The sequence below is a fragment of the Mchenga conophoros genome, linkage group LG15 (assembly GCF_057382185.1).
Source record: "Mchenga conophoros isolate Kocher_MC1m ecotype Shallow Benthic linkage group LG15, M_conophoros_male_GT1.1, whole genome shotgun sequence".
Lineage (NCBI taxonomy): Eukaryota > Metazoa > Chordata > Actinopteri > Cichliformes > Cichlidae > Mchenga > Mchenga conophoros.
The window spans coordinates 1,037,171-1,064,408 of NC_140540.1; the positions used below are offsets into that span (position 1 = coordinate 1,037,171).

A 27,238-nucleotide genomic window follows, 5' to 3' on the forward strand; every position below is an offset into this window, starting at 1 on the left:
ATAAATCAACTTTACTACTTACTAAAAAGATAACAACACACTGAAAAGCGTCACGCACGTCGACATGAGTACACTTGGGAAGCAGAGTAGAAAGCGAAGTGCACTTCCAGTAAACTGAGTATCAAAGCGAAACAGACAAACGGGGGAGGGTAGGGGGCATGCAGGGAGGGAGGGAGCTGGCATGGGGCTCACTGAGCTCAGCAAACTTGCTTCTTGTTCCTTCGCTCTTCAGCGGAAGTCTGCCTCCAGCACGCTCGCAGTTTAGCGTCTGAAATGCACTTGACTGGACTCTGCGGGTCTTCATCATCCTGTGAAGTCATGGCTCTGCGTCTGCATTTACCGACTGTGCGTCACTGAACGGATCCAGCGGGCTTTTTCTTGGAGAGACTTTGGACCTAAATGACTTTCATTTGTCTTTGACTTACATTGGATTTAATGATGGAGCATTTATTTTACCTGCTTACCTTCTTACTAGCCCGTGTGTGTTCGGGTCTGGGATACGCGGAGTCTACAGTTCCAGCGGGTCAGAGAGCGGCGAGCAGGCACAGGTAAGGTCCACCGCGCGCAGAGATCACCAACCTGTGACTCGTTCAGTTTAAAACGTTTGTTTACCTAAAAATAGTTTCAAATTAAACTCTTTGGTTAAAAAAGTTTGCTTTGTTATTTTTTCTTCTCCAAAGAAAGGTTCGAGACCTGTGAATTTCCCCACTGGTCCGTTCATGGATGAACTCATGGATGCAACAATCTATTAGTCAACAACTGTTTAAAGTTTGCTTGTATCTGTTTAAACCATTCAAGCATCAGATGAATGGGCCGTTTATAAGCAGCTCACACGTGGTCTGAATTCTCATTTTCACATGAAATGTGTTATTGGTGATAAAGTCTCTTACGCAGCAGAGAATCGGGAATAAAGCGTGAGTAAGTGAGTGAGTGGGTGGGTGGAGTGTGATGATTCAGGGGCCCCGGAGCTGGACAGAGCTTATAGGAATTACAGACATTTACTGTTCCAGATCCCCAAGTGAAAAATTTTCAGGAGGCCCTGAATCTCTCACAGGCTTCAAGTGTCAGAGGAGGATTTATCATTCTGCTTTGGAGCTTGTTAAGTAGAGGTGAAAGGGCTCACATTGTTCAGGAGCTGTCTGCCATAAAGGATGTGATACAACCAGGGCTGCTAGGGAATGATGTGTATTCCCAGACTGGTTGGCAAATGGTTCCTGGAGGTTGCTGGCTCTGGCTGTCTGAGTTTACAAAGAAAGTGCTGCACAAAAATCTCCTAGGAGTTGCTTTGGTTGCCAGCAGGTTGCCACAGTTGCTGCTAATTTTTATGTTTGTCTGCAAACACTGGCTAACTACTAATGAGCTGAGTAAAAGCTGACAAAGAGCCATGAAGAAGGCTCCTTCAGAGTAAAAGTTGTGGCTCAGCATTGCAGCTAGCATGTTTCAGAAGATGCAACTTACTATGTTATCTTTAGCCAGAAGTCACCATATTAATGTGAGAGGGTGGAATGCTAGGCTATCAGCAATGGCTAGCAAGCTTGGTTAGAGGTGCATTTCTGAACAGTACTAGTGCAATACCGTGTTTCTCAGTGTTTGTCTTAAGTTACAAATACTAGCATTTCTATTACTAGAACACAAAGATGATTGTCTTAAAGGGCACCATCACCTGGAACAAGGTGCTGTATAGTAGGTGGCTGTTGGCTACAGTGTAAAACGTCAGTCAATTCAAGCAGCCCTAGCTAGCTTCTTTAGCTTGGATTAACTTTCAAATGGCCGTGAAACTTTTATAAAAGGGAAACTCTCCATTAGGGCTGCCACGAATAGTCGACTAGTCACGATTACGTCGACTATCAAAATCGTCGACGACTGATTTAATAGTCGACGCGTCGTTTGAAGCTTTGTAAGATCCCAAAAGACGCAGGAATAATAGCAGGATTTAAGAGTGTAATAACGGACTGAAACAGAAGATGGCAGCACTGCATGTACAAGGATGCCAAACCCCGAAGAAGAAGGAGCAGTGTCCGGTATCGTAGCTGTCTCCAAAGTTAGCGGCTGCATCCTTCGGAGGCCGCATTTGTAGACCAATTACGTTACAGCGACACGGCGAAGCCTGTCCAAATTCGAAGACTCCACCATGCCGAAAAATGCATTCTTCATTTCCCCAGATATGAAGGATGGGTCGGGCCCAACCTATCCCAGAATTCATAGCGCAGCCCAGCTCAGTTTCCAACAATGGCGGCAGCTAGTTAGTTTTAATATTACTCTTATTATTCTTTCTGGGTCACAAAATACACGTTTAACATATTTTCAGGCGAGAATGTAGCTGTGCAAACCTCAAATATCTGCTCAGTTTATCAAGACACCGCATATTTTCAAAAGGGCTCCGACGTTTTCGGAGACGTCTGTTACCCGTCTGTTCTATCCTGTAAACATGCTTTGTAATTCCGTTAGTTTTTTTTTAACCTTTCATGTTGGCTTCATTTTTCAGAACTGCTGGTTCAGCTGGATTTGCACCATTCCCGTTTTGATCCTAAGACAGCTGCTTAGTAGTCACTGATGGCGTCCCAGCTCAGACCCGGCCAATGATATTGTTAGTGGGCGTATAATTTTTATTATCCTGTATCCACCCCGTAGGTTGTTATTAGCATGTAATTGATCGCCTCCTTCAGGGGCCCGTGTGTGGACGACCCCCTCAGACAATGCGAGTGACTTGTACGGCTGTAAATGGATGAATAAAGAACTGATCTGATGATGTAGGTAGTCGCACATGTGTGTGAATAAAAAGGTTCACTGCACTCACATGTGGTGTGGGTCTGCCTCGAGGCCTGCATGTGTTTGTAGTTAGTGTGTATGTGTCGGCAGGATAGGCCAAGCTTCTGGGAGCTGAGCTCCTGCGACAGAGGTTTCTATCAGGTTTCTGTGCTGCTGATGCTGTCTGTGACCAAAAGCAGCTGTTCACGTGTGCATTCAAGTTGAGCTGTAACCACAGACAGGAGGACACAAGATGGAGATGGAGAACGAGTTGATTGGTCGAGTGGAAGCAAGAGATAGGAAGCTAAAAGAAAAAAAATCAGACGGAGACAAGTAGGCATAAAACGTTCTCTGTCTCTGCAGGAGTAGAAAAAGTGGTATAAAAGGCTATCTGGAGTGAGACCAAGCAAGCGGGCATGGCAAAAGAGAGTGAAAGAGTGACAACAAGGCAGGGAGGGGAGACAAGACAAGAAAAAAGACAGACTGACAGGGGCAGAGGGGGGGCTTTGCTTCTTAAAAGGCTTCCTTTTGCTGCAACCAGCAGGCTATGAAGGAGTCACCATGGTTGGCCTGTGATGGACACACACATACGCACACACAAAGTGACGTATCAGGAAGAAGAATGTATTGGCCCATGACGGTGCAGTTTGCCCCTCTGACATCTGTTTGAACTCAAGTGATCTGTTTTGACAGATGTGTGAAGTATTCCAAAAGCGGCAAAGGCTTTGGTATGAACTGGAGACATCCAGCAGAGGTTTGATTGCGGGATCAGGAGGACCCAGAGCTTTCTGACACATCTCCTGCCAAAATCTCCAAGCTGCAGATATTGACTGAGGAAGAGCGGAGGAGATGTTGGAGATGGATGCAGGTGGACTGCAGACCTGTTTTGGCTCGTTGGTAGTTTGATGGACGAGGCATTAGATCACCACTGGAGGGTAGCAAGGAGCAGAACATGCTTACTGTCACCGTCTGTTAGTTATCACACTTAGGTTCCCTTATACATGGGTCACAAAGGGAGACAAATGCACTGTACACTTATTCAGACACTGGAGTAATCTGGAGCAAAATGAAATGAATGTGTAACTTTGTTGTACCTCCCTGTGCAGCAAATGGCTTTGGAATAAGTCAGTCGCCTCTCTCCGTACTCAAAAGTCTAAACTTTTTATTTTGGTGTCCTCAAACATGACACTGAGAACAAAAGTCTTGAATGCGGAGCCCTGATGGTTTTTGGTACTTACTCCTGTGGCTGAACTGAAACGTCAGTCGTAAACACCGAGATTTGCTGTCAGTCCTTCATAACTGAATGACAAAGGCTTCTTTGTTCTGGGCCTAAGGTTTAAGGATCCACTGAAAAATGAATCAAATGTGAAATTTCCAAAAGCTTCTTGACCAAAAGTTACCGGCAGAACCACAAGACTCTGTTTCACTTTCTAACCTTCTCATTGTGGTTTTCTGTTTAGAACGCTCTTCTTCTGTTTAAGGAATTATTAAGGAAACAGGAGCAGATTCGGATTGTTCAGCAATGTGGGAGCTGCTGTCCACAACTTAGCTTGTCTTAATTGCGTCTGAGCAAGCATCCGTTCATTAAGCATCGCAGAAGTTTAAAGGCAGCGTTCGGTGGTTCTAGTCCTCTTTATTTAACATCAATGCATGCAAAACCTAACTGACCACATCTGCATAAATCTACAGGGAACTAATCCTTAGATTCAACTAAGCATTAGCCCAAAATATCATGTTCACAACTGTTGTTCACCCACATGTGATCCAACACTTTGTGCTCTTCGTTTATAAATTATAAACACCTCATAAAGTGCTCCCTCAGCCGATCTTAATGCACGGTGAGACTAAACAATGAGGGGGTTGAATTTCTCACACACTCAAGTGCTTAAGTTTGGCTGTGTGGATGGTAATGCCTGCCAGCTGATACAGGCTGAATGATCTCAGCATTCATGGTAGCTTTTTTTTCTTTTAGGACCACCGTGGAGTTCAAATTTGTGGTTTTGAGTGAAATGTCTCAACAACTTTTGGATGACTTGCGATGAAATTCCAAGCAGAAATTGATGTCGCTCTCAGGGTAAAAAGTAAACAGTGTTGTTAAAGAGATGTTTGCATATGAATGTGCAGAATCAGGGGGCATGGGTGCAGGAAGCTTTCACGTTTCTGTCGTAGTCCAAGAATTGTCGACCTGTAACATTTGAGTGAGTTTGTCTGTATGCGGGCAAACGGTCTGTGTGGCTGAAATCCAATCTCAAAATCACCAACTGTAGGCCTACTCAGATATTATTGCTTTGTATCACTTTATCAAAGCTGATAAGCATCCATAGTGTGAATGGACAATGATCTGTACACAGACTAAGAACCGGGCTGATGTGTTGGTTATCTTTATTTAAACCTGGTGGCTGACACCCACAACACAAGACAACACTGACTGTTGTCAGATACTGAACCCCAAATTGCTCTGAAGTGTTGTGAATGTGCATAAATCTCGGTGGTTACGTGAATGTAACATGTTGTTTGAATGCTCAAGTAGATTTTTAGGCCGTTTACCAATATGAAGCACTTTGGGGCAACCGTTGACAGTTTAAATTGAAGACTGTGTTAAATATCATCTCATGTAAGCAGCAGCTAAGAAGCTCCAATGAGCTTTCTAGTTTTAGCATGTTACTATGGTAACATCTGCTAATTTGCACTAAGCATGGCTATTACTTTAACTCTTGTTGCAACAGAATTGAAGAACATAATTATTTGATTTGTGTGACTGGCACAGAAGTGATTAGCATGTCCTCTATTTGTCTTTTTGGCACGTGTTTGATCAGCTCCAGCTCATCTCTGTCAGTGTAATATTTCCCTAACAATCACCCATCTATATGACACATCTACCCACAAAATTACTCAGAAGTGAGGAGCGTAAACTTCATTGTAAATTTAATAGGACTGCACAGTTAGAACATGTTTAATGCTGCACTATGCAGCCGGTGGATCAGGCTGTTTGTCTCCTATTGAACCAAAACTTGGAACGCGCTCAAATTCACTTTATCCGTATTTTCTGCTTCCTGTTAATTAGGTCAGTATAAAAAACATCTCCTTAAATATGCTAATGCCATGTGGGAACAGGGATGCTCTCCAGGCACAGCCTTTGTAACCTAATTACCATAGTTTCAGCGCGCATCACATATGAGGAAGCCGTCCTTTGTTTACATAAACCTACAGAAAGTTATAAAGACTGGGATTTCTTCCCATCACATCCCCCCACACAGCTCAACAGCTGAGACTATGAGCCTCGACTCGGGTCACGGATGCCATGACAGGACATTTGTACTACAAACAGCTTGGAGAGCTTTACCTTGCTATTCTGGGCAACTGTGATTTTAAGGCTTTGAGCACTTATGCTCTAAATGCGCACGCTTCCATAAATGGCTAAAATTCAAGTGGGTCACCAAAAATCCCCCGCAGACCTCCGAATGCTGATGTGTCTTAGCAATAATATTAAAGCAAATGGCAGAATCCTAGACATTCTCAGTATATCTTGGTGACCGTCAGGCTAAACAATCAGAGAGAAGTTTACATAGTCACGCACGTCCTGGTGTGCGTGCCAGTAAAACGTGTGCAGAGCCTGGAAATATGCGTGCGCCTGCCTTTTCTGTACGTTAGCCTCTCCAAATGGGATCGCTCAAGCATGAGTGAGTGCACTCGAGTCATCCGTGGCGATCCGTGTGCCTTTCACTGTGTGTACAAGGACTTCATAGGGACGCTCGACCTCCGGTTCACAGTTCAAATGCTAGCCTACCCCTTTCAACCCACTCATTCAGGTTGCTGTCGAGGCCTCTCCTTGAAGATAAGTGAAAGATTCCTCAACAATAGACGCCGCCAAAGGATTTCTTTGTTTAAGCATTAAACCTCAGCCCACTCCTTTCTTTCTTTCACTCCCTCTTCCGCCCACTCATTCGATGCGAATATTCTACTTTACCCGCACGTTCTCTGTGCAGGTCCCATGCAGTGATGCTGCTGAATATAATGAACCTGGAATGCGTGGGTAGAGATGTCAGATCACAACTTCCTGCTTGGCTGTGAAGTTTCTGTCTGCTGTTTTACAGGGAGCTGAAATTTATTGGGCATTAAAGCAAGGTTCAGGCAGGTGTAAGACTTTCACTCACGCTGAGTTATAGCTCTGTATATAAAGACAAGACGCATACGTTCAAAGATTCCCTGCTCTGTGTCTGCCAGAGAGCTAATGAAGGCATAGTTTGCATGTTTGTGACTGTGGGAGACTGACGACGTGGATGTGAGGATGTGAAGCCAGCATTCAAGGCCAATCGTTTGGTTACTTTCTTGCATTGCAAAGGCCCGGCTTTCCCGTTTCGTTGACTTAAAGCTGCTATAATCATTAACCTTCTGGTAACAATGACTCACATTACTGTTTACAAGAGAACACTTGTTCATAGCTACAAACTCTAAGCAATTTCCTGGTTCATCCTTAGAAATCAGCAACATCTTAAGGCGGCAAGGCAGCAGGTATGTCTTATCATGTTAAAGTAACTTTATACTCACCTTCACTTTACTCACCTTTACTCTACTTTTTAGCCCCTTTCAGTATTTTGTTTTGGTTTTGTGGTCTGTAGCTTTAGTGTTTTAAGTGAAATTGAATTCAGCTTAATTTGTGATTTAACAGCTGGTAGCTTTGAACCCAGGCCCGACTTTACTGTGCCACCACATGAGTTATGAGCTAATCCCCGATAAATGGGTGTTTAAAAAAAGTTGCTAGAGAAAATCTTGGACATTTTTTTTAGTTTTTGAAATGAAGTAAAAAACCTGTCCCGCCTTTCTCATGCAGATGCTGATTTTCTGCAGTACGACCGGCAGGTCGACAGGTGATGGAAATTACTGTAGATGCTGTGAGTTTCTCAATCCCAGAACATTTCCAGTGTGCCATCGCTAATCTCTTTATTACAACTGTCAATAAAAACTAATCGGCTCATCACATGACCTCCTGCCTCGAAAAAGAAAAAGCCAGACAATACTGTTTGTGCAATGAACACCTCCAAAGAGCTGCATTTGTACGTCCTCTTATCTGACAGAAGTCTCTGTTACTGCTGATGGTTCAAAGCTGTGAGAACAAAGTTACACTTGTAAATGTGACAGTGTCTGAGGGAAGGAGCGGCTCAGGAAATACTGATACAAATGTGTGGATTTAAAGGGTTTTTAGCGCTATGATAAAAAAAAGGTTACATAATGCAATTTAATAAATGGATGTGGATTTTTGAAATGCCTTCTCTGTGTGTCCATTTGGATTACTTCCACATGACCCCAGCCTCAGTCACACCTTCTTTTGTAATTACCTGAACCAGTTTGTCCACTTCCACTTGAACTCTTTCCACTTGCACTGGCACAAGGAAAGCGTCTACAGACTCAGCCTACATAGTGAGTTTCAACTACAGTTCAGCAGGTTTAACAATGTTTGGTTGCACAGCACAATAGATGTTTGAATATGGATTGAATATCATTGTACTTTAGCTTTACATTTCTGGCTCTATCTACTACTGTCAGACAAGCATCCTGAAAATACACAATGTAGCCATAAACATCCTGAAGCATGTGCAGGAACTGCTCTGCACATGTGCAGTATTATACTGTGGAGCTGATATAGTAAAGGAAACGTTGCTGAATGGCCCCTGATGGGAGGCAATAGTACAGACCCATACATGGAGACCTGTGCATTTCAAACACGAGCGCTTTAATTCTCAGTTGCCTGTAATAACTCAGATTTTTAGCTTTTTAGCTTTACAAACTTCTCCAAAGTCCAAATGTCTTAATGTCATTTACTCTTAGACATGTTTAGAGTTTCAGTCGGTGAGTTATCTAACAGGATGTGAGTATTCGGAAACAATCCAAGTTTTTTTAATGCTTTATTAGTTTAGCAAAGAAAGCAAAGAAAGGAAAGCTTTCTCATCATTAAAATGCATTAACAGCAGTAAAGCGTAAATCATGTTTATTGTAAGCAAACTGTAGAAAAAGGATTCAATACTGGCAACAGCTGTGCACTTTAATTTGGGAGTACAGCAGCGTACTGGGATTCATGTGAATACAATCCAACTGGTACAATTTTGGCAAGTGACACACTTTTTTTGTAGCTCTGCCTCTGTATGCCATCACGCTGGATCAATCGGTCAGCTTCAGTAAGTGTAGACTAGGGCTGTGCGATATGACCATATCCCGATATCAGACATCTGTCTTCCCGATAACGATATAAATCACAAAAATGTAACATTTTCTGTAAATTCTGTGAATCTCGGGCAGCTCGACTTGAAGTGTTTCCAGCTGGGCGTCGTGTAGCTGGAGTCGAGTGTTTTAACCGATGCATGCAACGACACATTTTTAGACACAAGTTGTAACGGCCGCCGTTTCCTTTCAAGGTCTGAGTCTAAGGTTTATTTTTTAGCACCTGACGGCTCTTTTTTGTTTCTCATCCATAAACTCTCTGCATACTCTTTCACATGATTCAGTTTATTTTGAAAAGTCTCAACAGGATCTTAAGCTTTATTGTGAAAGGTTTACTTTAAGAAATTAATGTAGCCACTACAGTGACCATCAAACGATGAAACAATATTAATATAAACAGTTTATTTTACGACACCACGAAACCAACGATAGCGTGATAGGACACGATAAATGTTTTTATATCGTTATATCGAACAGCCCTCGTGTAGACCTTCAGCTCTGATTCAAGGACATTAACAAAACTAATGCATGAGCTGTTTATGACAGCGGGACTGTGACCAGCATTTTAGGTTTATTTACTGTTTTTGATTCCTCATGATTTATTAGAGTAATTGGTAAGTTCTAGTGTATTATTAGTATGTCTTAGTTTCATCCATGCTCCCTTGTTCATGTGTTGCTTCCTGTTTCTATCTTCCTCTCCTTGTGTATCGTTCTGTCTATTGTGCGTTTCATGTCTGCGTGTTCCATGTCCCGTCGTCAAGCCTGTGTTGTCACAGTCTACGTCTTTCCATGTTTCCTGTTTTGTCTGAAAGTCTTGTGTTTCCATGTTCGGTGTGTTTAGTTTTGCTTCCCCTGTGGCGTCGTGTTCACTTGTATCAGCTGTGTTTCCAGGTGTTTCCACTTCCCTTGTTACCCTTCTGTGCATGTGTCCTCTGTGTTCCTCTGTTCATTGTTGGGTCGTCTGTTTACTTCACGTCGGGTCGCAGAGTCTTGCTTTCTACTCTTCGTGTTCGTGTTCTTGGCAGGTTTAGTTTACTTCATGTTCAAAGTTTTGCATGCTGCTGTTCAGTTTACATGTTATGTCTCACGTCTTAGTCGTCATAGTAAGTTTAGCTGCTCCCAGTTTAGTTTCTAGTTTAGTTTTGCCCCAGTTCGCCTCGCCTTTGTTTGGTGGTTTTTTACTATCAGCCAAATAAACGGCTTTTTGTTAAACCTTCATTTTCTCTCTCCTGTGTCTGCTTCTGCGTCCACTCCGCAAACACCCCGACTGTGACAGTTTATCAACTACAGCCATTTTTACACAAAGCCAGTTTTTTTCAGTAGCTCAAAAGTAACTGGACGACTGACCGACAAGCTCTTTTATGTCCAGGCGAAACCTGCTACTGTATTTTTCTAATGGTAAATGAAGCAGATCCTGGAGGTCTGGAGCTGATTCTGAGTGTTGAACTTGGTATGTTTTGGTGGTACTGTCCACTCAAGCTCTCAGTACGAGGTTGAAGGAGATGTCAGTGCAAGTGAACATGCCCATCATTAAATCCAAAATAATCCCATGAGTGTAATAGCAAAAACTTAAGGAGCGATCAAATCGACAATCTTTAGTTGGTTACGAAAAACAAGTTCATAGTTGTGAACCGCTGGTTACACCCAGGAACAGGAAGCACAGGCTGGCCTTCACGGAAAAGAGCCAACACAGTTTGGACAAAACACAACTTTTTGGAAAGACGAAACAAACGAAATGTAGCAGATAGAAGGAAGAGAAAAATATCGTTGGAGGAAATGTTCTACACTTCACTCACTGACTTTCAACCAAATATTAAAACCATTCCTTCTATTTAAAATTCTGTTAGTTTGTCCAATTACTTTCGACCATCTGAAAATGGGGCACTATGTATAAAAACATCTGCCAATGCTGAACAGTTAATGGAGCAATTTTGTTAAACGGCCTGAAATAACGCTGACAGTTGGCTCTTCAATCACATCCTGCTTGTATGATTTAAAGTCCCCCATCGTGCTGGTCAGAGGCAAAACTACAAAAACGTGTCACTGTCCAAACACCGGCACTGTGAAATCCAAAGCAAGTATTTTAGTATCCATACGTCACGGTCTTGACGGTGTGTCCACGGAGGAACACGTGTTCCTGCCGTGTTGTTCTGAGCAGTGATTTTAATGATGATGTTCACAATAGTAATGTGTGTTTGTGAAGAATGAGCAGGTGACACTCAGGTTTGCGTCTACCTTTGTGCGTGTGCTAGTGCTTGTTTAGGAATGCACAGCTGAGTGTGCGTGCAATTGTGTTTCACACTTATAGGCAAAGATGCCAAGTCTAGTTAGTGCACTTTCATCTGAGTGATTTCTCTGCAGCCGTTTGGATTATTGGGACTTTATTGGATTACGGCTGAGAAAGCCTAACTTCATGCTGATTAGCCAGAGAGGAGAAAACGGGTTTGCTGAAACGTTTCAGATGTGTCATCTATGCAGCACAGAGCCTGAAAACTTCAACAAATCCAGCAAAGTCTGCTTTTGGGACAGACATGCACTCAATGAGCTTTGCGCTTAGACTTCGTCATCATCTGACAAATATAAAGACGGCTGTCATCCCATGATGGAAAGACTGGAAAATGAGCCCACAGTGAGGGCGGTGTGTACACTAAGTGTTTGAAAGCTGCCAGATCGAGGCAGTTCTGGATGTATATGGATACGAATGCGTGTTTGCACATCTGTGTCTGCTCAGAAGTGAAAAAATGATCGATGGTTACGTTTATTTATATGAGACGTTCTGTTCTCTGTCAGAGAAAATCGGGCGGGGTGTTGCCAGCTCTAAGCTTTATCTGCTGTCAGTGAGCGGCAGCGCTGTCCCACTGAATCCCTGTGACGAAAACAAGTCAGCTAAAGTGCGAGAACAGGAGGATGAGCGGTGACGATTAACCACGGCTGTGTGACTTGAAACGCTCTCTTTTTACTCTTGCTTTGATGAACATGTTCGATTCCCATTTCTCAGTCATTTTAAGTAGAAGAGAGCAAGACCAGCGGTAACCCAGCAAACCATCACGAAGCATAATGCAGTGCAACCGACCACCAGACCGAGTTTTACAAAGACATTAAACACAATGTAACTGAGGAAAATGTAATATATTAAAAACAGCAATGCACAGCTAGTGGAACAAATCACACGAGTGTCTGTGCTGCATCTGTGGAAGCATATAGAGGCAGCTCCAGTGCTGTTTGGACGCATGGGCGCTGGGTGATTTCAGCCAAATATCATTCAGCGGTGCCGACTCCAGGCTGAAAGCTAGAAACCACTTCACATCAGTGTGAGGCAACGTGATATGCTGTAAACGGACCAAATAAGCCACAAGTTTCTGCGCACGGCCTTTAACTGCCATCAATATTTCATGTGTTTTTCCCATAACCCCTCCACTCAAACTCCATGTCTTATTGGTGAAAAGAGAAACAACCATCACATGTATTATTAGCCTTTTACATGAAGGACCACGAACAGTGAAAACTCCTCTTTCAGTCTAAAGATGTTTAACTACACATTTAATCCTTGAGATGTGTCAATATGAGATAAAGAAGTAAAATCTCAACAGCACGTCTGAGTTTTTCTGCTTGCTGTGGTACCCTCTGTCTGAAACATGCTGTTAGATGTTAGATGCCTTACTGATCGATCTAACCCGCCACAGGATGAGACAAAGATCGGAGGTCAGAGCAGCTGTTGGGTTATTTCAGGTTGAATCAACATCTGCACAGTTATTTTCTATGGGATCAACTCGATTGACACGCAGATACAAAAGCTTCACAGACAGACACTAAAGATCTAAATAATTAACAAATACTTTTTGTGTTCACTGAAACAAAATGTATTATCCTCATGAAATTTCTCACCCTTCAGCTGACATCAAGCATCGAGTCAGCAGGAAACTATGGTTATGATCCACAGAGCTCACTTTCATTAAGCCACTGCTCTACCAAAACAGTGCGCAGGAACACTATAAATAATAATTCAACATCATAGCACACATCAGAGGGAACGTTAGGACGCTCCCTTCAGCCAATCCGAAAAGATGTTAATGAGGGGGAATCACAGGCGGATTTAACAGATGTAACCACTGTTTTTGACCCACTCATACATGTCAGTGATAATCTGTCATCACATTAAGTAAACCGTGGCTGTAGAGTGAGTGGTTTACACATGCACCTAACAGAAGACAGAACAGACACAGGTCAGTTTGTGGCTGCGTGAGGAAGGAAGCTGTGAAAACAAAACTAACAACAGCCTAATCGGTCACGTAGAGCCATGAACGTCTATGAACATCTATTATTGTGGACAGAAAACATAAAGAAGTCCCATTTAAAAAAGAGAGTAACAAATCTTACAGGCTGTTTCCATTTTAAATGAAACTTTAATCCCTGTGTGCTTTAACTTTTCTACTCTCAACAGAAGTTGTTGAAAAGCCTTTTTGTAAGTGTACAGTGAAAAGTAACAGTAACTACTTTAAAGCTCGGGGCGCTGAGCGGGCGGCCACGTGCCGTACGGCTGAGAGCATCCATCCTTTACCGCATGTCTTCCCCTCGCTCTGCCCCCGCCCTCCTGTCCTTTCTTCACTGTTGGACTGACGTCATGAATTTAAACCAAAATGTTGTCTGAGGTGCTTCTTTAACCATCACCTGGACCTCTTTGCTTTCTGCAAGAGAAAATTATGCTCAACGGTTGTTTTTAACTGTTTTTATTGATTATAATTAAATGAAGTGGATGCTGCTCCACATCGAAAGGAGCCAGCTGAGGCCGTTCGGGCATCTGACAAGGATGCCCCCTGGGCGCCTCCTGGGTGAGGTGTTCCAGGCATGTCCCACCGGGAGGAGGCCCCGGGGCAGACCCAGGACACGCTGGAGAGATTATATCTCTCGGCTGGCCTGGGAACGCCTTGGTATTCCCCCGGATAAGCTGGAGGAGGTGGCTGGGGAGAGGGAGGTCTGGGCCTCTTTGCTTAGGCTGCTGCCCCCACGACCCGGCCCCGGACAAAGCGGATGAAGATGGATGGATGGATGAAGTGGATGTCTCAGATTCGCGACCTTGGCATATGTTACGGAGCTGATGGGCTCAGCGTTCGTATGTAACGCACAGGCTTTGGCACCGCGATCAGGTTGATGGGGTATTTGCAAATGTCCTGACCCAGCAAAGTTTCCCGAAGCAGATACAGTTTTTTCTCCAGAACTTTGGGAAAACCTTTTGGGAAAAAGCTCCAACAATAAGTAAAGTTTTTGAAAATTGACATGTTTAAGGTGTGGATGTGGTTGATTCCATCCATCTGTAGCATATGTTATGTTTCAGATCAACAAACATTAACAGCAGTCTGACAACTAATTAGTTCACTTTCCCATGAAGAGAGGTAATAGGTCATGGGGGTCAGAACATGATAAACTCTTCTTGTCAATGAAACAAGCTCTGGAATGAGGAGGGGGACAGTTTACGGGGTGAGAACGAAGGCTACAGGAGGAGGAAAAAAGGAAAGGAGACGAGTAGCAGATAATAAACAGAGATGGACAGAGAGGCGCTCGGGTGCCAAACCTGTGTGAGACTGAACAAGACGGTAACACAGAGAGAAAAGTGACAGACGTGAAGACTGACAGACAGACGGATGAAAGGACGAGACAGAAGAGGGACTGAAGCTGCTGACTGACTTCCCAGGATGAAGGAGCTCCTTGTGTTCTCCAAATTTTATCCATAAAACACTTCATAGTTCTGCGTAGATGACTCTGGGAGTGACACTAATTGGCCGTAATGACCACTGGAGAAATAGCCGCAGATGGGGATTGTGGGTAATATGAAAATGATGATAGAAAGTGACTGAAGGACGTCTGTGTCTCAAATCTATCTGCAGCCGTTATCAAGAGAGACATCAGAGGGTCAAGGGCGATAAGGCAGACGAGGACAAACGGAGTAGCCTGCAGACTGTGGGAGTGTGTGGGAGCGTCGTGCTATGAAAGCATGTTTATGGGGACGTTTTTTTAACAAATGTCCACTTCATGGGAATTATTTTAGGATTAATATTTGAGTTGGCGTGAAAAGTATGGATTAAGTTAAAACCTGAACCTAGCATTAGAAAGCTGCTATAATGAGCATTATTTTATCAACATTGGATTTAATTTAGTGTGAAAAGTTCTTTTCAGTTAAGCAGCCAGTGTTATTTGAGCCACAGCGGGCAGCTGTTTCCACTGAAGTCACTGGCAAACAAAGTTAGCCACCAGCTCTTAGGAGCTGCAGTATTATTTTACTATTTTACTTATTTATTTACTTTTAACCTTTTATATTGTGTATATTGTCTATTTTGTTACTTAACTGTCTGTTTATTTTAATCTCTGTGTACAGCGCTTTGTGACGGCCTGTCTATGAAGAGCGCTTAATAAATAAACTTTACTTACTTACAGTCCCCTCAGGGCTCAGTGAAGGAGGGGAAGTACATGACGCGAGTGAATACTTCACCGGGAAACATAACTCTAGATGCATGCTGCTGTTGATCTGTGATTTTGCTCTTTGCAGCCACTTTATGCTTGGTGTTGTGGTTTTCCATGTGTGTACTGTAGGATCAATGAACATCGTGCTTCCTTGAACAGGTGGGAATCGGTGGTTCAGAGGGTTGATCAGAGGGCTACCCTGTCAGCAGTGACACGTGTGTGCACCATATATAGTACACCTTGTTAGTATTAGGTCAGATTGGTCTAAGGAGCTTGGAAAGAAAAGCGTCTGGACTTCTTTAAGTTGCTTGAAGATGTTTCACCTTCAGTTTGAACTTCTAAGGAGCTTTCCAAGCTCCTTATACTACGATGATGACTGAGAACCTTCACAGACATTAGGTCAGATTCCCTTTAGCGTTCAGAACTACTTTCATTCTCGATGCTATAGATTCAATCAAGTGCTGTAAAGATTCATTGAAGATTCATGTCTATATTGACATGACAGCATCACACAGTTGCTGAGATCCATGATGTGAATGTCTTCTTGCACCAAAGGTGACCCAGTAGGATTGGGATCCGGTGACTGTGGGATTTGAGTGCAGTGAACTCATGAAACCAGTTTGAGATGATTGTACCTCTGTTACATGGTCCATTTTCCTGCTGGAAGCAGCCATTAGGAGATGGGTAGGTGTGGTCATAATTGGATGGTTGTTTAAATGAGGCTTAGTTCGTAGTAAGCGGCCCAAAGTGGCATCAAACGCAGTTTTATCACCAGCAGCCTGACGCATTAATAGAAGGAAGGATGGATCCATGCTTTCATGGTTTTTACACCAAATTTGGACTCTGTTTGAATGTTGCAGCAGAAATGCAGACTCATCAGACCAGGCAATGGTTTTCAAATCTTCTTTTTAATGAGCCTGTGCCAGCTGTAGTCTGAGGATCCTGTTCTTAGCTGATAGCAGTGTTCCTTTCTATCAGCTTGAAGTAGTCTGGACACTCTCTCTGACATTAACATTTGATCACAGAAAAATCAGAAAAAGTGTTCATGTGCGATAATCCCAATCAAACCTGTCTGGTTTAGCAGTTTAGCAGTTTAGCAGGTCATGTTGACCATGTCTACGCACCTAAGTGCACTGAGTTGCTGTAGGCTCAAATACAGTGAAACAACCAGAGAGAACACCATGTGGACAGTGAGGTTACTATCTTCAGCTTTTTGTGTGATTCTTGTGTGAAGTCCACTAAGTAACCCAGTATTAGCACAACCAGCTTGTAGCTTTGGAACATCAAAGTTAACAAAGACAGGAAATATAGTTATGTTTGGAAAAACTGGAAACTGATGTTGCTGATATTTGTTTGCTTAGACGAAGCGACCTGCATCCCCGGGTTAACATTATGTGCTTAACTAGGCTAAACGTTTTCTTACTCTTATATTTTGTTATATATTCTTCCTGTTAAAAGGGAGTTTTTCCTTCCCACTGTTGCCGAAGTGCTTGCTCATAGGGGGTCATATCCCACATAACAGTCAGGTCTGGCCCGGATCTGGTGTCAAGCTGACACTGCTGGCTGGCTTCTGGCATAGTAAGTGGTATGTCATCCAGATACGAGCCAGGTGTAGATGGCACTGTCTATGTGATGGCATGCCATATCTGGGCCGATTATGGTTTGGGTTATGTGGCCCAGGCTCATAGAAAACAGGTCTGGCCCAGCATCAAGCTGGCACTTCTGAGTGACTGGTGTCATGGCAGAGTGTGTGTCAACCAGATGTGGGCCAGGTCTGGCAATGATGACACTGTTTATTTTCCTATTTTAGGTAGAAGACCCAAATGTCATGTTGCAATACTATACTGCTATGGTAGCTAATGTTTCAAACGCAGGTTTGACAGGTTTGTGAGTGTACACTTTATCCAAAACCCAGTGAGGTTTCACTCATGTTTGCCGCTGGGTAGCTGTAGCTCAGCAGGTAGAGCAGGTCACCTACTGATCGGAAGGTTAGTGGTTCGATCCCTGACTCCTCCAGGATGTCAAGAGTGTGAATGTGCATGAATGTAGTTAGGAAGCACTTAGCTTAGAGCGAGTGTGTGAATGCTGTATGGAGCACTTTGAGTAATCTGTGAGAGTAGAGAAGTGTTATATAAGAATCGGTCCATTCACTGTCTGAGCAGAGTTTCGTCATGTTACTTTTGCACTATTATGTTCCGGCACATGTAGTTATTACATGGGTCGATTAAGGTACACATTAGGCTGACATCTGTTCTGGGCCATCACAGGCCATGCGTGGGCCACCTTTGGCAAACCAAATCTGGGCCACCAAAGGGCCGTCATTCTTTGAGGTATGTGGGCCAGATCTGAAATGAATATTTCTTTTATTTTTATATTGTTATCTGTAAGGAAAAACGCAAACAGGCGCTTTCATACTTAAAGCACATTTACAGTGTATCTACCTTCATTGGTTTATGAAGGTATTGCTTCATTTTTTAAAACTGATGTAATGAACTGAAAACTGTTTGCAGAGAAAATCTAATTTACTTTTGCAGTTACTTTCCCTGGTTCACGACTTCTCAGATTTGTGGAAAGAGATCATGCATCTGACAGGCTTTTATAAATGTTATGCTGGGCATTTGTGAATAAATGTAACTCTGTGTTTACTGCAAAGAGATGCAGTATAAATACTGCAGTGAACTTGGTGTGTTGCAGTCATTGTTAAATTCATGTACTTATCATACATGATCTGACTTTTGCACCAATTTTCCTGGAGTGCAGCACAGAACAATAACTGCAAGTCTAAGGTCTGAGATATTAATCTACAAAAACTCCAAACAGTGGAGACTCACATTCAACGTGTGACCAGAGTTTTGATTGTCATTCCTTCCCTGTTTTCTGTGCCAGGGAACGTAGAGCAGAACTGGAGTGAGGGCGAGGTGCTATGTTTGTGTTAACGCCTGACTCGAAACTCTGAGCTAACCGATAGCCATCACACACTCATTCATCTGCCATTTCCTTTTCCCTGCTTCAATAGGAACTGGTGCGCTTATGTGGTGACGCGCACGGTTAGCTGCGTGATGGAGGATGGCGTGGAGACGTACATCAAGCCGGACTACCAGCGCTGTGCCTGGGGACAGTGTCCTCGAGTAGCGTGAGTATCTATGCCTCGTCTCCGTGTTTCCGGATTCTACCCCGAGTTTAGCCTTGCCGTCTTCAAAGCCGCAGGAGTCCTGCACCCTGTATCCATCATTTTGTTCTATTTCCTGTCTGTAGACTTCACTCAGCTCTCTCAATCTTTTGTCTCCCGGGCTTCAACCACGAGGTCAGGAGGGCGCCTGGTTGAAGCTGGGCTTCCACATGATTGCAGCTCCGTACTGGTCTCTGGGTAATCTCAGTGATAAAGTCTCTTTGGTGCAGACGGGTGAATATCTACTATTACAAGTAACGGAGCACATTTACTAGAGATAGGACTCGCTAAATGGGTTTTCCAGTCGTGGATGTAATACTTGGAGAAAACATTAATCGAGCATTGCTGATGTTTTCCCTCCTTTGAAGTTTTCACTGTGTTGTCTAACCCTGGCCTTGCCGCTTGATCCCGATGCCTGCCAGGGGCCTCAGTCTAAACCTGGGCTATGCTAAGAATGAAGCCAACAGGAGTTCCAGGCACCGCAGTCTCGTCTCCTACCCTGCAAAAACAATCTTCTCTTGCTCTCTGTTTCTTCCTTTTATGATTCTCTCACTTTCACTTGCAAACTCTGCCCAGCTCTTGCTCCCATTTCTTCGAGCCCTGTTTTGTTTTTCTTCTACGAGGAGCTTTTTTCTCACGCTCACAGAAAAGGGAGCTGGAAGACGAAATCTTTTTTCTGTGTTACCTACAGTAAAGTCACGAAAGGAAAAAAACTTTTGCAGCCGCGGCTTGTTAACATGCCTGTGATGGTAAATCTTTATGGAGTGCTTTGGCCAATTTCTGGTCTATTTATTGCGTTAGGACTGCAAATAAGACCTCTTCAGAAGCAGAGCTGAGTGGCACATTAATGATACGACTCCAGCAAAGCTTTCCAAATAAAACATGCTTTTCTTTTTTTGCAAAGGAATGCTCTAAGAACGAGATTTTGTACTGGCTCAGTGCAGTTCCTTTGGAAAATGGGAATTTAAAGTCCCTGTAATCTCATTCATCATCAGTAGATGATTTGCTGTGATTTTCCTCACATATAATGACCTTTGCACATGAATATCAGTGTACAGCACAATGATGATGTCTCATGCAGGGTTTAGGGGCCGCTGCAGGTCTTTGACTTGGTTACATTGCAAATATTAAATCTTGCAGTGTCATCACCGGGAACAAGTTGGCTGCAGTTTTTGAAGGCAGAAACGTTTGGTGCTGTATTAGTGATCTGTGAGGCTGTACTCAGGCATGGCTGCACCTTGAAACCAAACACAGATGATAGCATGCTGACAGGCTAATACATGTATGCCTATAGATTTTTTTCTAAAATCTATCCTGACTTTTCTACACTCCATACAATGATACCAAAAAAAGAGTAATATAAAGCTAAATCTGGCCATAGAAAATGAAACAATTTTTGAGCCACCCCATATGGAAAAGATAAATATAAATCTTATAAAGTTTGTATCTGTCTTGTGTGAAACTTGTATGAAAAGAGAGTGAAAACAGATATAAGATCCTTAAAAATTATAAAAATGAAACTTGTATGTTTTGGATACTTCCTAAAAGAATATATGAAAGTACTGAGAAAGTGGCCACGTACATGACTAAATCATATCAGCCTTATATGAGTCACTATATGAAGTAGGCCACATCTGATGCAAGTCTTTTATAAGTTTATTCTATTTCTCTTCCATATGGGACACTATAAAGACGACCAACACAAACTAAAAACAATCGAGATGAAAGGGTCACGGGGTCGGACGAGTGAAAACACCAATCTGGATGTCGTTTCACAAACTCCTTTTTCATCCTCAGCTATCGGACGTACAGGAGACCGAGATATAAAGTAGCTTACAAGATGGTGACAGAAATGGAGTGGAGGTGTTGCCATGGTTACTCCGGGGAGGACTGCCACAGTGGACCACAGGGGACACCTGAGACTGGTGTCGCGGACACAGGTGGTGGGCAGCGGGGAGGAGAAGGTGAAATTACAAACAAATCATAAAATATTCTTTATCTTCTGAGTTTTGATACCTCAAGAATGAAAGAAGACGTGTGGCCTCTGATAAAGTAAAGGACGACTGCTTCAAATGGTCATAACATTAAAAAAAGAAGCTCAGGCTGCCGTATTATGTGCGTCACACGTACTGAACCTCAGTGAGCTGTGTGTTTCTGCAAAATGGTCCAAATCTGGAAACATGAAAACAGTCAGTATAAGTAGCTGACTGAAAAACATGTCGAGACATTTAGCAAATAGATTTACAGCATTAAGCAGCACATTTCACACCTTCCTTTCCTTTTGTCCAGGAGACACAGAGAAGATCAGACAGCTGGAGAACACCATTCATGGCCTGACCAAAGACCTCAGCAACATGCAGACCACCATCAATGGCATAAACCAGAGGCTGTACGTCACTGTTGTTTTTAACACACGTGCACGCTTTATTTCATGGACTGAGTTGAGTGTTAGTGAAACGCTGTTTAGTGGAAATAAAGAAACTAAAGTGTTGTTAGGGTCACGCATGGACGGCACACTTTCAATTCCTGTTTATTGCACTGGAGATATACCTCAGCTTTGGAGTGGATGAAAACTTCTCACACGCGAGGGAATCAAAACTGTTTCTATCTCGTAGGCACGGGCTGACTGGGGCCATTGTCCCTGCAGATTCAGCTCAACCACACATGAAGGAAACCATCAACAGCATCCAGACAAAGCTGGATCATCTCTATAACAGAACACAGGTAACTGCGGCTGTCCAGAAGTCTGCTGTTTGTGCACGCAAGCATGGATGATGCTCATTTCTGTGACTGTTGTGGTCGTTTAGGCACATGATCAGACGCTGCTCACGATCAACAACCACCTGGTGAATGGAGGAGGTAATGAACTGGATGGAGCAGACCGAGGAGGAGGTGGAGGTGACCAGCTGAACATCCTAAAGGAAGAGATACTGACAGAGCTGGAGAGGAGGGTGTCTCTGTCCTGCTCTTCCTGTCAGGTAAAGTCCAATATGTCCTCATTCATTATGTCATAATTATATCAATATGGCAACAATCACCATTATTTCCCCACCACCAATAAGACATGAAGGCGTACTTGTGGTTCGTTTACTAGCAGTTCGATGTTCATGCCTTTGCCCCTGTGGGAAGCGATTTCTTCTGCCCAAAGCAGTAAAAGATAATGGCCCCATGCTGCAGCATAAACTGCTGCACAAACAAACAGTAAAAAAGGATTACTGAAGAAAAAGATGAGAAAAGTGCAGCGACAATAAGGAAACAGTTTACCAGCTGCATTACGTTTTTTTGTTGGGATTCAACATAAATCAGATAAAGTGAGTTTTCATTTGCCTCGTGTGCTGTCATGGCTCCCTGTGGGCGTCGACACATAAAGGGCCCCACACTTGCGCCCACCATAGCACAAAGCCACTCCTTTGTTTGTCCCAGGTGCTCCTGCATTGTCAGATCTTCACTCTGAGCACATATGACCTAAAATGCTGCATACAAAGCGTCCGTCGTAGCAGGGCGATTGTCTTAGTACACTGGGCAGCTTCTACAATGACACCTACACCTGTTGCGTAAACTAGAGGACGTTATATCGTCTTGCGTCTGTCGCCGTATGTACACTCTGCTCTTATTGGCACTCAGCGAATGTATTTACCTCAAAAATGAGAAAAGTTTAGCCTGAGCGCTTTACATCATCAGCAGGTTTTTTGCCCATGGTCTCCATGTCACTGTTAGTCACTTCCTGTGTGGAAGCTTCGGACACTTTTGGCTAGCTGTCAGCCCAACCACCCCGTGCTGACTGATACTTGATTTATATAGCACCTGTTTCAAAACAAGGCTATAAAGCCTTTCGCACAATAGAAAAATAGGTGGAATGACGAAGGTTTGTAAATATACTTTTTTATTCAGTATGACACGAAAAGAGTAAATGAGCCCATAAACCAAGCAGGAAAGTGTTTACAGAGGCACAAAGTCATTGACCCACAGGCCTACGTCAGTCTTTTTATAGCCACAGCTGTCGCCACCTGTTGGTCTTCAGATAGAATGCAGGTTTAAGGCACTAACGCATTAGCTTAGCCTCACTTTCTACTGTCTGTGTTTTTGCCAGCTGTGATCTCAGTCAGTAGGACAGGGGTGGGCAACTCCAGGCCTCAAGTGCCGGTGTCCTGCAGGCTTTGGATCTCACCCTGGGTTAACACACCTGAATCAAATGATTAGTTCATTACCAGACCTCTGGAGAACTTCAAGAAATGCTGAGGAGTCATTTAGCCCTTTAAATCAGCTGTGATGGGTCATGGACACATCTAAAACCTCCAGGACATCGGCCCTCGAGGCCTGGAGTTGCCTACCCCTGCAGTAGGATATGATTACACATCCACCTGCAGCTTAGCTGGATGTGCAAATCTGCTGATGGTGAGTTTGTTAGCAGATGACATCATTTAAGAAAAAAGCTAGTTACAGGATCCAGTCTGGGATTGGATGAAGTAAACAAACATGGTTGCTCAAGACAAAAATATTTATCTTTACTATAGCCTCAGATTGCACTGTATACATAATATATGTAAAAATTCTTTGCAATATTACACAACGAGTGATATTTACAGGGAAACAATATTGAATCAGAACGTCCTTCCTTTTAACGGAGCGCTGTAACCTTTGATAAGAAGATGAAAGAGGGGTTTGGTCGTGGAAACCCCACCTCCACCATCCCATACTTGATTTCCTGGCCTGTGTTAAGTAAACAGTGATCCATAAAACAATAAAAATAATAAAACATCAGCACAAACACTTTGTACCAGGGGCTTCGTGGGGTGACTCTCCAGGGCTACGCAGCTTTCCTGTTGGTGTGTAGATGGCTCAGTGCTTTTCTCCTATAGAGTGAAGTAATACAGATGGTATTAGTATAGAGATACAATCACTCCTGCTGAGAAGCAGAACAACAAAGCAAACCTACAGTTCAGGAAAATGTACCTTTGAAACCCTTAGAAATCACAAAAAAATCAAAGTTTCAAGGACGCTGAAAAAATATGAGCCTGACATCATGACGGTTATGTCTCGTATGTCTCGTTATCACCAGGTCGGCGTGGAGGACATGAGGCGCCAGCAGCAGCAGGACAGGGACCGGATCGCAGCCCTGGAAAAGAGGATCAGCTCCATAGACCAGCACTTGAGGCAAAGCTTGGAAATCTCTCGCAGCGAGACCGAGCGCTCACAGGCCTGCTGCAACACAGTCACCGAGCTGGGAAGGAGGCTGTCTGATGTCGAAGTCCGACTCACCTCCACTGCAAACAAGTGTGACGCTATTAAAGGGCGGCTGGATAAGGAGCTCGGGACGGGTGGAGGAAAGGGAAGAGTGACAGAGGACCGGTTGAACGGCAGGCTAAGAGAACTGGAAAAGAGGCTGAATACCACAATGAGGAAGACGGAGCAGAGGTGTACTAACACCGGGAACAACATGAAAGAAACTGTGCAGAGAGACGTCACTCAGCTGCGAAACTCGGTCCTCGTTCAGCTCGATGACCACAGCTACAAGATCGGTAAAGTAGAGCTGGATGTGGCTGTTCTTGCAGACACGGTCAAGGACCACAGTCGACGTTTAAGCAAGCTGGAGAACATCACGACCTTCCTCGACAGACGGCTAACATCGACCACAGACATGTGCAGAGACACCTGCGGGCCGAACGCAAGAGACCGAACAAGTGATGAAACTGTGAAAACTTTAGAGTGGAGGGTTGTGGCCAACCAGGATGAGATCCAAAAGTTTAACACCAAGCTGAACAACCTGTCGGTGTCAGGAGACTCGCTGCTTGAGAGAGTGATTAACTTAACAACTGATGTGAAAAAGATAACAGCTGTGACCGGGAAGGATGGCGAGAACTTCAACAGGATCTTCACTGAAGTGGAAACTTTGGGCCGCGATTTTAAGGAGTGTTTGATATGCAGCACTGTAGAAAAGGACCTGCTCACATTTAAAAACTCCACCACGATCAGCCTCAACAGATGCCAGACGGCACTGACGGATCTGCGGAGAAAAGTCGACTCGGGAGAATCTGTCTGCTCTCAGGTTTGCTCCAACCTCCAGGAGGAGGTGGGACGACTCAGAGAGGACGTGGAGGAGTGCACGGTGCAGTGTAAAACCAACATAAATGATCTAAAGAAACGTCTGGAAGGTCACACTGTACATAGTGGAAAATTAGGAGGGGATCTGAAGTCTATCCAAGGAGAGCTGGCTGAGGTCATGGATACTTTTAGCTCCATTAATGACACTCTGAAGGGCCTGGGAAGGACTGTGCAGACACACGGGCACACGATAACAGATCTGACCCACATTAAGGACAATATCATCATTGAGGTAAGAATATGTGATGCAGATAATAGCCTAGTTATGCACACATCTGTTTGACATGTGAACCTTTTAAAGCCACTAAAGGCTTTTTCTGCGTTGCATTGTGGAGTGGCTATAAAGTAAGCAATGAACCAAAACAAGGAGGCTATATCAGTGTGACTGTTGGTAGCTTGGATCAGCAGGCATAGCAGCGGAAACTGCCTGGAAAAACAGAAAGAGCAGTGTTGGGCGGGCTGCGCAGTTGTTCAGTTCAAATGCACTGCAAGTCAAGAAAACACCAGCAAACAGAAAATGATGCAAAAGCACACAAAAGAAAACAGAAGTTCAATAAAAAACAAGAGAAATTCATAAAAATTTCCAAATGCATCGTGGTTACCTTTGGAACTGTTTTCATAGAATATTTATACAGTTATGAAAATAGGATATTACAGATATTTGGGTTTTCTGACAGATGATGTGCTGACCGTAGGAGAATAAATTGTCTTTTCATAGTAGAACTTTCAACACTCTTTTCAAGGTGAACAACCTGCAAACGGTCGTGGCAGACCACGTCGCTGACTCAGACACTCGATTCAGCGATCTGGGCAGAGAGATCCAAATAATCAGGAGCAACCATGTGACTGAGATCGGGGAGTGCCGGAGGTCCAGTGACGGCCTAGATCGAAGGCTCTCCAACCTCGAAAAAGTGTCTGGGCGCTTCGACTCGGTTTCTGGAAAGCTGGAGGGCATCAAGGAGGGCTTGGACCGACACGTGTCTGGGCTGTGGACCTCTGTTAATGGACTCAATGTCACAGTTACTTCTCAAGGAAATGCTATTGAAAATATCCAGAACGTCCAGCTGCCTCACATCCACTCCAACATACACAGGCTGAACTCTTCAGTGGTCGACTTGGTCAGAGACTTCCACAGATTCAAAACACGGGACTTTAAGGGTGAGTCACAGAGGGCAGATGGCGTGGGATTTGAATGCTGGTCGAGAGATAGTTGCTCCCAACTGAAGGGAGGTACGTTTGGACTGAGGGAAAAATAGATGAAAGAAAGATTCCAGGCAGTTGTCATAAAATGATTTAAATGGTGCTCTCTGCCTAAAAGCTAAGTCCCACGAGTTCTCTTTAAGGATAGTGTTACTGGTACTGGAGTGTTTCCTGGCTGTCTCACCAAACATTGCACTCCTTCAGGTCCACCTGGTCCACCTGGGCTCCGAGGAGAGCAAGGGCCCCGGGGTCCGATGGGACCCGAAGGGAGGATAGGACCTCAGGGCAGAGATGGCGAACAGGGACCAATGGGACCCCCAGGTAAATACTGTAGGCCCAGTGTTGGAACCAGAGTAGTGATCATCTTAGGCCAAAAAGATGGAAGTTAAGCTTAATCAAGCTAGCTAAAGTTAGCTATGTTATTTAGGAATGTGCATTTGTACCGTTAGGATGTGACTCCTGGTAAAACCTTTCACCAAACAGAGGCTTCTTGAACAATCTGTTAACACCGCAGCAGCAAATCATTTTTATTTGGCTGATAATTGGCATTATTCTCAACTAGATGATCAAATTTAGGTAGTTTTCTCTGGGCTTATTTTTTATTTTTGTGTGTGTTTGTTTGTTTGTTTGTTTGTTTGTTTATATCTCTCTATGGACATACTGCAAATCGATTTCCCATTGGGGACAATAACGTTATCACCATTGAAATCTTAAATCATCACACCAACTAAAATGCAGTAGAATGTGATTTGCTCTAAATTTTCACTCAAAAAAACATAAACTATAGAACTATGAATTTCTAATGCGACCCAGCCATGGGACAAGGCACATGTGTGAGCCGTCTCCCACTGGGACACAAACTTCAGTACAGAAGAGTAAATTTAGGTCAGAGTAATGACGAATACCATAAATTGACTTCTGCTTCTTACTAGTTTGAATTTACTTTTTATATAAATAAACGTGTATTAACAGACGTATTTGGTGCATCTTTGATGTCTCTTCATTAACATGTTGCATATGTACAATATAAACATGAGGAATGGTATCGCTGGGTCTAACTCGCTGTTGTTGTCTTTCATCTTACTTTCCAGGTCTCAGAGGGGAACAGGGTATGTGGTGTTCTTATCAAACAGCAGATCAAAGTGCGACTAACTCTTTGATCTCGAATCCACGGTAACACCTGCTCTTTGTTTCTGCTCTATCATCAGGTCCTCCAGGCTCCGATGCCCACGTGCCACGCCTTTCCTTCTCTGCCGCCATGACCCGCCCGATGAGGAACACGGGAACCATAGTGTTCAATGAAGTCTTTGTCAATGAAAATAACGCCTACAATCCCAAAACAGGTGA

The 27,238-nt window shown here is 43.6% G+C and overlaps 1 protein-coding gene across 1 annotated transcript in view; it reads left to right on the plus strand.

The window, feature by feature from the left end:
• Positions 1–213: 213 nt before the first annotated feature.
• The window catches only part of emilin1a (elastin microfibril interfacer 1a), a 29,899-nt gene continuing 2,874 nt past the window's right edge, over positions 214–27,238 (plus strand). The window contains exons 1-11 of the mRNA XM_085246702.1: positions 214–548; positions 18,437–18,553; positions 20,387–20,553; positions 20,879–20,978; positions 21,205–21,313; positions 21,397–21,567; positions 23,649–24,923; positions 25,435–25,849; positions 26,096–26,212; positions 26,983–27,000; positions 27,100–27,234. Coding sequence (XP_085102828.1) covers positions 436–548; positions 18,437–18,553; positions 20,387–20,553; positions 20,879–20,978; positions 21,205–21,313; positions 21,397–21,567; positions 23,649–24,923; positions 25,435–25,849; positions 26,096–26,212; positions 26,983–27,000; positions 27,100–27,234 — 2,737 coding nt within the window. The 5' untranslated portion in view covers positions 214–435. The remainder of the gene's footprint in view (positions 549–18,436; positions 18,554–20,386; positions 20,554–20,878; positions 20,979–21,204; positions 21,314–21,396; positions 21,568–23,648; positions 24,924–25,434; positions 25,850–26,095; positions 26,213–26,982; positions 27,001–27,099; positions 27,235–27,238) is intronic.